Source organism: Anabrus simplex, chromosome 1, assembly GCF_040414725.1.
Source record: "Anabrus simplex isolate iqAnaSimp1 chromosome 1, ASM4041472v1, whole genome shotgun sequence".
NCBI lineage: Eukaryota > Metazoa > Arthropoda > Insecta > Orthoptera > Tettigoniidae > Anabrus > Anabrus simplex.
Window position 1 is genome coordinate 1,148,278,020 of NC_090265.1, and position 12,740 is coordinate 1,148,290,759.

The 12,740-nt window shown below is 38.3% G+C and overlaps 2 protein-coding genes across 2 annotated transcripts in view; one reads left to right on the forward strand and one right to left on the reverse strand.

Moving 5' to 3' along the window:
* Positions 1-5,103: 5,103 nt before the first annotated feature.
* Positions 5,104-6,804, reverse strand: PrBP (Prenyl-binding protein). The gene is made up of 2 exons (XM_067150690.2): positions 6,632-6,804; positions 5,104-6,476 (listed from the first exon to the last, which is right to left on the reverse strand). Exon 2 carries the CDS (start codon positions 6,381-6,383, stop codon positions 5,940-5,942), a length of 444 nt encoding a protein of 147 aa, XP_067006791.1. The 5' UTR covers positions 6,384-6,476; positions 6,632-6,804; the 3' UTR covers positions 5,104-5,939.
* A 315-nt stretch (positions 6,805-7,119) lies between these two features.
* Positions 7,120-12,740, forward strand: part of LOC136858112 (cyclin-dependent kinases regulatory subunit) — a 76,819-nt gene continuing 71,198 nt past the window's right edge. The window contains exon 1 of the mRNA XM_067137416.2: positions 7,120-7,266. Within this exon, the coding sequence (XP_066993517.1) occupies positions 7,208-7,266 (59 nt within the window). The 5' untranslated portion in view covers positions 7,120-7,207. The remainder of the gene's footprint in view (positions 7,267-12,740) is intronic.

Genomic DNA, 12,740 nt, shown 5'->3' on the forward strand with positions numbered 1-12,740 from the left:
GCCATCCAAAAAATCATCAATCAATTATTAAACTTCTAAAATTATAATGAATTAATCATCACTAATAATCTATTCAACCTAACTTCAGAAAATAGCTGTATCTGTCAATGATATCCCAGCTAGTGTAGTTATAGGATGAGCACAACGCACACTTCTGGGATGAGAAATTATTACCGTATATACCAGACAATCTCTGCATATTTTTTTTCAAAATTTAGTGGCAGAAATTTGGGGTACGGGTATTATTTGCATCAAGGTCGCTACAGTACCCTGACACAGAAATGTGAAACCTGGGAGTTCGTATTTTTTCCACCCTCTCCGTTGGCAAATCTGTTCCTGCCAAAACTGAGAAGCGTGCCACGTGCATACCGAGTCATTTACGTAGTGTACATGAAGTAATATCACATTTATCGGTTGGCCCATGTGAGTTCTCGTCGTAGATCATTCACTGATAAAGGAAAATCCCATATTAATGAAGACAGAACAAAATGGCAATCACACTTCAGGAAGAAAGTATGACATGGATGAGAGTTCCGTCTGTGATTGAAAGAAAAATGAGGCTCATTTTGAACAGACAAGCAGTAACCGCCATATGTTCTGCAGACAAAAAGTGAAGTTTCTAGAAATCAAAAATAGGATTATGCAAATATGCAACTGAAAAGATACAGGGTGAATATGTGATCACAAAAGATAAGTGTTGGCTGAAAACTATAGTAAAAACAAGAGAATTAAGACCAGCCGTGGATGGCTCACGTGTTTCTTAACAAAATAACTTCAGTTTTTATATGGAAACTAGCAGGGTAAGATGTCTCCCAGCCAATTACAAAGAAAATTTTGTGAATTTCCACAGAGTTGTTATCGGTTTGAGCCAGCAAATTTGCAGATAGGTAATGCAGATCAGACAAATCTATTGTAGGCTACTGTAGTTTATGGTTTTCAATAAGTGGTAGTAGAAAAGAGAAGAAAAAGAAGAAGAATGCTATAGTGAGTATGGCATATGGTGGGAACCACATGGTAACGACAGGCTATTTTTTTAAATGCCAAATGCCACTCGAACCTTTATGGGTGTGGGGCACAGATGAAGAATACACCCACGGTATCCCCTGCCTGTCGTAAGAGGCGACTACAAGGAGCGAGCAAAGGATAATCAAATTAGAACCATGATACTACTTGTAATTAGTACCACCACGCAGGGAACACCATGGGTCGCTTTTACTTGCGCGTAGTACCACTATGTTAGGTACACAATAGGTTTGTGACTAGTAGCGACTCTGTGTGCTCAGGATGCATTTTACATACCTGTGATTCGTACCACTATATGAGCGACACCATGGTTCTGCCTTGCCTACGATTAGTCCACTTCTGTCAACACCATAGCTTTGCGTTGCCTGTATAGGTTTGCGATGCCTGTAAATAGCGACACAATGTGCGCATTACATTACCTGTGAGTAGTACTATAATGTGTGGAATACTGCAAGTCTACGCTACTTTTGATTCGTACCGCAACATGACAAATAACATGGTTCTACTTTCCTAGTGATAAGTATCATTATCAGAGGCCAAATACCTGGATTTTGGATCCATTTAGACTACAAGCATCATCGATTCAGTATTGTGCTTCCAAAGCAGTCCCCTGGTGAGTAATACTATTGTTTAACACTAGTTTCAGGGAATGTGGAGCATTGCGGGTCAGATCCACTGATTGTTTTAACTTCTTATCTGTCCACTTATTCTTCGTCCTCACGTTTCGAATTCTGGTCAGAGGAGGATTATGGATTTTTAATTGTCCTTACATTCTGTCTCATTAGGGGCTGATGACCTAGATATTAGGCCCCTTTAAACAACAAGCATCATCATCATCGTAATGCCACTCGAAAATTCCTATATTAAAGTGTGTAATATACATTGGTAACAATGAGAACCCTTTCACCGATTCATCTGTTCTGAGTGACTATGAGCTCTCCTACAGATATTCAAAGGTGCTGTTGAAGTCAATTAGTAATGTTGACTCAGAACGCTGAATAACAAATAAGATGCAGTATGGAAACCATCCACGAAAATGCAACTTTTGAGCTAATTGGTTTCCACTTCATACCGATTTTAATATATTTTTGTTTGCATCTTTTCTGAATTTTATAAAAATAAAATATAACAACAATCCACTAAAGTGAATTAAACATTGTTTGAAAATTTCCTTTCTATTAGGATGTGGGGATTACTTTATGGCAGGGATTATTGCGGTTTATACATCTTAGAATGAAAGTGACTGTGGAAACAGAACATTACTTAATCTAGTCTTGCTCTACTTTACATAACATAAATTTAATACGGATTCACACAGAATCAAACCCAAATTACCGAGATAAAAGATCAACACCTAGATACACGAAGCTTGGAGTAGTCTATGTGTATCAAGTAAGGTGCAGGGTGGCTGACTGTCCTCTGGATGTCGTACTGTAGTATTTCCAGAATATTGCAAGAAATGTCATGCTTTAATATCCCTTAATTCTACAATCTATTTCACATATGTAAATGCAAAATGCAGCTATTACAGAATATAGTACTAATGAAAAATATAAGACTTGTGAGCTAGTACAAATAACACATAGCGTGGTAGGGCAAAGTAATCTAACTGCCAAAATGCGTCAAATCCAGTGATCTATGAGCTGCCAGTGCTGTGCTGAGTGATCTATGTCCAGATATTCTTTCCTCCTACTTTTAAAAACGCCTCAAGATGCAATGCTGTTGCTATGTCCATGACCATCTTGTATCTTAGTGATCTACATCCCACACAGTCACAAATCGCAATTACAAATGCATTTGTTGCATGGAATGCTTCCCAGTTTAGCCACGTAAAGGTTTGTTCTTATTAAGTATTTACGTAGATGGGAAAGTAGTGAAAATGAATCATAAAAGATTGGAAGAAAGTGAAGCTAGAATAATAGGAAATACATAACTGGTTTTGAGATTTAGATCACGACTTTGCTCTGATAATCTATTATTGTGTTGCACAGACTCGGACAGGTCTTATGGTACGAGGGAATAGGAAAGAGCTAGGAATGAGAAGAAAGCAACTGTAGCCTCAACTAAGGTACAGCCTCAGGATTTGCCTGAAGTAACAATGGGAAACCATGTAAAACCATCTTTAAGGCGGCTGATAATAGGGCTCAAACCCACCCTCTTCAGAATGCAAGCTGACAGCTATGTGACCCACATGCGTAGCCACTTGATCGGTTTTACTCCGTTAAAAAAAAAAAAAATCACTAACTTACATAATGTAGAAGTCGTTGAGAAAGCCTACACTGGCATTATGTTCAAAATTTGTGAGCGAAGAAAATGATATCCTGGAAGATATACCAAGTGTCCAGCAGTCACTGAACAGATTTTATTTAGATCATTAGATTATATCAAACACTCAAATTCAGATTTTTTCCTTCATAGACCATAAGGACTTCCATCACTTTTAAAGTAAAGTGTTTATAATTATTTTTTCACATTCTCCTCTTTGTTTGTGCATACCAATGGTTTTAAGACAGTAAACAATTCATAAATAAAAATCTGTTTGAATATTTACTGGCAGACAGCTCCTCTTCCCCCCCCCCCCCCCCCACAAAATATGAAGATAAAGTTGGAATTTAAGAGGACAAATTGGGCCAAATATTTGTTTACAGGAAGGGGAATTAGGGAATGGAATAACTTACCCAGGGAGATGTTCAATAAATTTCCAATTTCTTTGCAATCATTTAAGAAAAGGCTAGGGAAACAAAAGATAAGGAATCTGCCACCTGGGCGACTGCCCTAAATGCAGATCAGTAGTGATTGATTGATGACAAAACGTTCCTCTGGCACTTGGATAACTTTGCCTTGCCATTCTTCAAATGTAATTACCACCAATACCTAATGCAAAATAGGACTTTTGTCAATTAAATTCCAGATAATATTAACAAAATGTCCTTATTTTAACATTATAAAATCTTTTCCCCATTTCCTTTATTAAATAATTATGGTTTTAAATTTCATTACACTAAACATAAAATTGTGTGTAGGCTATGCTTATGGCAATGACTTCCAAAGTAATAAGGTAATCTACACTGCAAAAGTAATGGTTCCATATCACACAATAAAGTTCTATTACAAGGAGGCACTCAAACATTTCTTAGTCAGTCCTTTTAGCGCAACGTCAAATATCAGAAATTTGAACATATTCCCTAAATATGGATTGAAATTTACTATCTATTAAATGGTCACAATTTATTTATTATTATATATTATATATTTTTTACAATTTCCTTTATGTTGCACTGACACAGATAGGTCTTATGGCAACAATGAGATAGGTGGGAAGATATGTTTGCCTGGTCTGAAAATGGGAAACCAAGGAAAACCATTTTCAGGGCTAGGCCTATTTCCTGAATGCAAGCTGACAGCTACAGGACTCCAGCCGCGCAGCTATTTGCTCGGTGCAATTTATCTCAAGAATAAACAATAACAGCACACACATGGAATTCAGCTCCAACGATCACAGCATTTTACCACTATCGAGAAGCCCACTAGGCTGTCACTGGAAATGGCCATGAAGTTATTCTAACTCCAGATATCCCCAATGATAAAATACGGTTTAAAGGAAATCTGGGAACACCTTATGAAGAGCAACCTTAAGGAGATAGAAAAAGCCAAGGCACTGCTCATGAAAAGAATACTGGGCCAATCGAAGTTCACCTACTTACCACTGATTTACATTTTGACAAGGGAGCCTTTCTATTCAGAAGATCTATAACAACAGCTACCATTGCCCTCCACAGAGGTGGATAAATCGTTGATGTAAGAATTTAAGACAAAAGAAGAGTAATATGGCCAGGGTTCTACTCCAATGGATGCAATGGTTTACAGATCACGGCAAACTACAAACTGTGATATCAGGACACTTTGAGAATTTCACGTCATGCACCACCGAGTATGCATGATGGAGAAATTCCAAGACCCAAGTGAGAACTGTGTGAGCAAACTGTGCCAGAAATGCTGTTAACATTATCATTATGTACTACAAGCTGAGCTAAAAGGAAATTATCACTAAGAAACTGAGGAACTATGAAAATTGTCTTGAATAGTATCGATACATCTAAAGATATTATCTAATCTAACAAACCTGCTAACTATAATTACTGTAAAAAATATTTTGTTGGCATTAATCATGCCCATTACAACCTGGAAATCTCAATAATTATGAAAATATATCAGAGAATGTTTTATTTCAATCATATTAGAAATTGGCATTTTCTTCAAATAGAACCAAACCTTATAACAGTATGAAAGCTGTGAGTAGATTTCTTAGGCAAAATAAATATCTTTACTTGTTAACATCACAGCAGGTTTAAAATATTTAAAAAACTGACATTGAAATATAGCACTGCATAGAAGAGATAAAATAAAAATGACAGAGGGAAATTCCTTTGATGCCCATACATACAGGTTTTATAATAAACTTATTGCTACCTTTATCAAATAGCCTATTTACAGTAGTACATGATGTCTATTATGCGGTGTGGGCTGACACATAAAATGGAGAAACAGCTCCTTTCACCTTGCTAAGGTACTCGCAAAATAAGTAAATCAGTGAACTGATATTTGATCTTGATAATTCTCAAAGACACAAGTCACACTGAAGACTGTCTTCATCCTTATACTGCTATAGCTATTTGTGACTAGATGAAACAAAAACTGCTGCTTATAAGCTGTGCTAAATGTTTCTACAACATGGCATGTAAGTAATACACTACACATATCTGTATTGAGCACAGCCACAGTTTTAGTCATTAAATCACAGCTGCAAACTTGACACTGAAATGCATAAATTATACAATGCAACAATCATGTCCTTAAACCATGAAATATTCTGCAGTCCATACTTTACCCTGTAAAATATCAGTAGATATGCACACTTATACATAATACAGTCGAACTCTTGACGTAGATATCAACAGATCATCGTCAAAAAATTTTGTTTCTATCACAACATTCCCATTTAGGACATTGGCTGGCATCATTTGTGATTCAGGTGCAGCTTCTATCATTGACTGCCAAGTATTGGTCGAATTTGGAATAACAAAACCGAACTCAAAAAACCATTCTTCGAGACATCTACCTTTAAATAATATTTTTTGTTCTAATCTGAACTTTTCCATTGGTTCAACTGAGGAGAAGTTAATTTCACGCGAAACAGCTCTACACTTCAGGATCTTCTTGGGCACTCGAGCTTCGTGCTCCAAATCGGGGATTGATAAATCCTGGTATCCTTGCCATAGAATTTTCCCAGTGTCAGCATCTCGCAGCACCATCCAATTAACCTGAAATCCTTTCATAATATCCTCACTTTTCGGAGACATTTCTATCAAATTTTGTACAATGGTTCAGCCCACTAACAGTCTGCAAAACGGCAACTTGTACAACGGGAGCGGTGTGGTAAGATATTTCCAAACCTGAAATTTGATTAAACAAACACGCTTATGAATTTACAATAAACCTCCAGTAGACACCAACCAGGTGCTATGGCAACAACATTACAAAACACAACTCGGATTTGCAACTTTATATCTCAAATACGAAACAGAGAGCGCAAAAAAATTACACTCACACTATCCTAGGTCCACCACTAATATTCAATTTTCTGAAAATTCTCATACTACAGCTCATATGACATATTAGTTACAAAATAAATCGACAACACTACCACACCAGAACTGCATGAAAACGTCTGCGGGTCTGCATCTGGAAAAAACACGACTAACGATTGACAGGAACGCCAGTATGAACAACGTGATAGCAGACAGCACAGATTGGCACAGATCAAGGATCATATGAGAAATACCTAAGATAATTAGTAGAGAAATGCTCATGTGGCAGAGATCAAAATATCCAATAAAAACAGAGAGTAGGTCTGGAGAAAGACTACATTCCAATTCTTTTTATCTTGTTCCTTTGTTAATGTCATAATGACCTTAAAAGTCACGAATCATTAATATGTTGCCATTGACGATGTTACACTTGAAGTTATATTTTTCTGTTTACTATCTTTGACATTGTAAATCGGGCGGGAAAACTGTTTTGTTTACTTCCCTTCACGGCGCCATTTATTTGCGTACTGCATGGCGAGTGTGCGGGTGTTTGTAGAGTTGTATACCGAATTTGAGGACATTGTGAGAAGTCAGAAATGCCAGCTGATCAAATCCAATATTCTGAAAAGTACTGCGATGACCAATATGAATATAGGTAAAGTATTAGGGTTATGATCTTCGTAGCAATCATATTTGCGACATAAAACTACCCTACAGTTGTCATAATTATGCAATAGTTGGTTTTATCTCAACTTTAGTGATAATGGGATAGGTCAGTGCTATTGTAGATTCAATCTATTTCAGAAATTGTGGAATAAGTAATGAATTCAATTGCCACTTTGTTTTGCCGTTAATTCCGTACAGAATGAATCTCATTGTGCAGTGCCGAAATATATCTTATCCATTGTTACTGTTTTCATTTACGATGGTAATTTCACGATGTTTTAAATAATGGCTTATGACCTCCGGAGAAGCCTGGTGCAGGTCTTGCGAGTTGACGCCTATAGACGACCTGCGCGTTTGCAGGGATGTTGCTGTATACATTTGACAAATTCTAATGTTGACGACTGCGCACACACACATACACACCCAGTCGGAATTAACCAATGAAGATTAAAATCCCTGGCCGTACCGGGAATCGAACCCGGGATCCCTTGTACAAAAGGGCAGCACGCTAACTATTTAATCATGTTGTTGGAACACAGATGAACCTTAAGAACTCTCTAAAATAGGAGAAGAGGTTGCACAGTGTGCATGAATACAAGTATACAAAGTATTACACTGACTCACAAAAGTTTCTCAGAGATTCTGTTCTCAATTTACACTTTAGTACTGGTATCTCTTGCAGAGTTCACCACATCTTTTGCACTTAGTCATGGCAGGGGTCATGGAATTGCTTGGATTCACACAGTTTATGGTGAAAGGCATACATGGCGAGCCTTGTTAATATATGTCTTAATTCATAACCCCCTTGCATCCACTCTAAGTTAATCATTGCGTCACCACTAAGGTAAAAATAGTCCGATATGTTGTTCCTCTTTTGATGAAGTTCCTGCAGTAGTGCCTTATACTCCGTGGTGGTGGGGAGCAGGAACTTCAGACGCCGCTCTTCTACATAGAACAGTTCTCTTGTCAGCACGTAAGCGAGGCGTGAAGGAGTGTACTTGGATAGACAAAGTGATCTCTTGAGAAATGCTGATTTTACATGATCTAAACTTTGCAATTGTGCCTTGGTAAGATGCACCCATATGTTTTCTATCCCGTAGGATGCAACTGGACTAACTTGAGATGAAATAACTCTCTGGCCGTCGTCAACGACAAGCTGCTGAGAAGTTTGATATCACCCATTACTTTAATGACTGTGTTTACTCTTTCTTTGACATGAAGGGAAAATTGTTTTCCAGCTGGTTGAAATGTTATTCCCAAGTACCGGAAACTTGATACTGCTTTTTTTTTTTTTTTTTTTTTTTTTTTTTTTTTTTTTTTTTTTTTTTTTGCTAGCGGCTTTACGTCGCACCGACACAGATAGGTCTTATGGCGACGATGGGATAGGAAAGGCCTAGGAGTTGGAAGGAAGCGGCCGTGGCCTTAATTAAGGTACAGCCCCAGCATTTGCCTGGTGTGAAAATGGGAAACCACGGAAAACCATCTTCAGGGCTGCCGATAGTGGGATTCGAACCTACTATCTCCCGGATGCAAGCTCACAGCCGCGCGCCTCTACGCGCACGGCCAACTCGCCCGGTGATACTGCTTTTAACTGCCGGTCCCCATAGTAGAATGTTCCCTTCTTGCCTCCTCTCCTAAAAGTCGGCCTTATCCTCATTCAGTCTCAGCTTAGTTTCTTCTGCTCATTTACTCACTTTGTTAAAATTACTGTGTAGGTCAGACTTTGAGATGGACGTTAAGGCCATGTCATCTGCATACATGAGTAATTTGACATTACTAGACGTTATCGATTTTCTAATGTCTGCTGTTGCAATAATGAAGAACAGAGGACTCAACGGGTCACCTTGGAGTACCCCAATAGTTTGTAAAATAGGATCTGATCTGGTAATGCCGTCACTGATTTCTATCCAATTGCTGATGAGCAGATCTTTGATTGGTGGAAGAAGATAGAAACTCTGGTCGGTGATCTTTTATAATTTTTCTAAAAATAGTTCTGTCAATCGTGTCAAAAGCCGTTGAATAATCAATGAAGAAGGCATGAAGTTTTCCTCTAGGTTGATCCAAGGCTTCCTCTAGGTCCTGTTAAAGGCATTGAACTGCCTGAAGTGTAGACCTACCACTCCTGAAACCAAATTGGGAATCTGGAAGTTTGTCCGCAATGAACTCCATAATGCGTTTATGAACTAAAGCAATCAGGGTCTTTAAGAGAATACACTCCAGTGCAATACCTCTGTAAGAATTGGGATCTGCTGTATCACCTTTCCCTTTATATAACATCTTAATTGTGGATCGTTTCCAACTTTCAGGTACTCTACCTCGACGCAAACATTCATTTAGCAGTAGTGATATAGAGTTCTGTAACACTGGAAAAGTAGCTTTCAAATGTTTATTGAATAAGAGATCAGGGCCACACGCTTTCTTGTCTTTCAGGTTGTGAATGGTATCTGATATTTCATCAAGTGTGAATTCCTTGTAATGGACGCTGGCCTCCGTGTGGGGTAAATGAAGGTTAACCGGCCACGTATCTCTCTCCTGTAGGATTGCAGTTAGATGCGTCTCTCACACACTCATCGGTATATTCCTTGGGAACGGTGGTTGCCTTGGGCGAAGGGCTTTATATGGATTCTGTTTCACTTCCTCAATTAGGAGTGTCTCTGAACTGTTGTTTTTCTCTTTTGCGACAATGACTTGATAATCTCTTCTTAACCTAGCGTAAACTGCTAACCGTTCCTTTGTCCGTTGCACTTTTGCATCCTGTAAGGCTTGTAAAGCAAGTTTCCTTGCATTGAAACACGCCATAATGAACCAAGGCTTCGCTTTTCTTTGACGGATGTCGTTGGAGATGACAGCCTTTTTAATGATCTTTTCTAGTTTTGTTTCTGCCTCTGACAGAGTGCCACTTTGCTGTTTTCAATAACTATCCTATTGTCCGAGTCACCAATTAAGGGCAAATCAATCCGCCTGCTCACTTGAGTTGGTAGTACTTCTGGGCACGAGTAAAAGCTAACTAGTTTCAATCTCTTCTCAACTTTCGTGCGCGTTTGTGTGATTTCTGTCAACATGGCTAGCTTACAGTCGAAGAAAGGGAAGTTTGTTGGGGAACACCGAGTTAAATGAATTCTTAACTCGAGAACTCACTGAAGATGGTTATTCTGGAGTGGAGGTTCGTGTCACCCCAATCTGTACAGAAATCATCATTATGGCAACTCGTGGAACTTACATCTGTTGTTCAGAAACAATTTAACTTTGCAGCTACTTTTAACATTAACTGTGTAGTTTCAACGACATTTGGTATTTACTCCTGTCATGGTAGTAGTAATGGTAATGATAATAATAGGGATAGCTCACAAATACACAACGTACATTTTGATATCAACCTTCCTTACAGAATTGTGTTGGTTACTTCAGTCATTCTTCACAACTTATGACATAATATCTGTCACATTGTTTTTCACTTAACCTGGATATGCACTGATAGTCTGGTTGATGAAAACTCTTGTTCCTAAGTTATTCTTTGGTGAAAATTGTGCACTGAGAATCGGGTCACCACATGTTGCAAGCTGTGCGATTCCTGCGTCCATTTCCGCGAAATCATCATGTCCATGCAGAAGAAGTCTCTCGTATTTCGCTGTGCTTTCGCCCATACTGGTCATTATTTCCTTGTATACTGGTGTAGACGACAGATGCAGTTGGAGTCTCAATTCCTTGACAAAAGGGAGTTCTCTTGTTGAGGCAAAGGCTAGTCACGAAGGTGTAAATTTTGACAACCAAAGAACTCTTTTTAAGAATGTCGACTTAACCTTCTCTAGCTCTGCAAGATGTCTGCATTTCAGATGTGGCCATATGTTCTTTAATGTTCTACCTAGTCTTTTAAGAAAGCAGAGTAATTAATTCTAAGTCAAGAAGAAGTTTTCATGTAGGTTTGAATGTTGGAGTAATCATTGTTTACAGGGTGTCCACCCGTATGGAAAACCTGGGAAACAGGGAAATGTTAGGGAATTCGATAAATAACGGGAAAACCTGGAAATGTCAGGGAATTCAGGAAAAATTCTGGAAATTCATTCTTCTGCCAGATCCATGTAATATAAACACATTTTTCAGTTTTTATAACATTACTCTAGGGCATGTATTTTATGCCAGGAATAAATCGTAATGAAAAGTTAATAAAGTGTGATCTCGAATGTGAAGTAACCAATAATATCAATAGCTATATGATAGATTGATCGAATTTTCAATGTTTTGATCTGCTTACTATTGACTATTCTGTGTTGTTGAGGAATGGCGAGCTTGATGAATTTGGCCTATGTTGCGTTCTCAGTTTTTCTAATCGCTTAAATGCATATAGACAAAATTTCACAACCCAACGGATGACTGGGTTTGTTTACTATGTAATGACTTGTGCGATAGTTACTACCTCGTAAAATGTAAAAACAGACACAAAACACTGACTGAATGCAGAAAAGTGTGAAATTCTCTTAAACTTAATACTCATTCGAGTGCTCATGATCATTATTATTATTATTATTATTATTATTATTATTATTATTATTATTATTATTAATATTAATATTATTAAATGCGCTGACGTAGGTAAGCCTTATGTAAATGTGTAGTGCATCGTAACACCATTTGGGCTGCGCCACGTTGAGTTTCCAACCTATCTGTCGTGTGAGGGGTTCGGAAGTTTTGAGGCACGACTAATAGCTTGTAATATCATGTGTAATTTTGTGAATACAGAACAAGATTTAAAATAGTGACATCACATTGTGAGATGAAGGTTACCGGGCGAGTTGGCCGTGCGGTTAGGAGCACGCAGCTGTGAGCTCGCATTCAGGAGATAGTGGGTTCAAATCCCACTGTCGGCTGCCCTGAAGATGGTTTTCCGTGGTTACTCATTTTTCACTCCAGGCAAATGCTGGGGCTGTACCTTAATTAAGACCACAGCCGCTTCCTTCCCATTCCTAGGACTTTCCTGTCCCATTGTCGCCATAAGACCTATCTGTGTCGGTGCGATGTAAAAATAAAGGATGAAGGTTGTTTGTTGGTTAAGAGATTTTGAGTTTGTGAAGTATGTTTGGATGTATTCGGTCTTGATCCAGCCAATCCCAAGCTGCCATTCATATCGATTTATATCGGTTGAGTGCAGTTTCGAAACCTGGCTGACAATTGTATTGTCTACACCACCATGTGGTTAAGCTACCTCACTCTGTGTGTGTGGTATAGGTTTAATAGTGTTCGGTGTAGATGGAATTGTATTTACATCCGTGTGTTGGTTAGTATATACAGTAGTTAGTCTGTGTATCATACCTCAGTATAGTTCATGAAAGACAAGTGGCAAGAATGTGACTCAGCAAAAATTAGCACCGTGGTCTCGATCAGCCATATAACATCCTTCCTATGCCAGTCATTAGTCGCGAATATTTTTTCTTTTATTCTTATTAATAATGTACCTATTCGTGTTTG

Bases quoted from the DNA above. Each gene is read 5' to 3' on its own strand.
- PrBP (XM_067150690.2), bottom strand. From the start codon at position 6,383: ATGTCTCCGAAAAGTGAGGATATTATGAAAGGATTTCAGGTTAATTGG.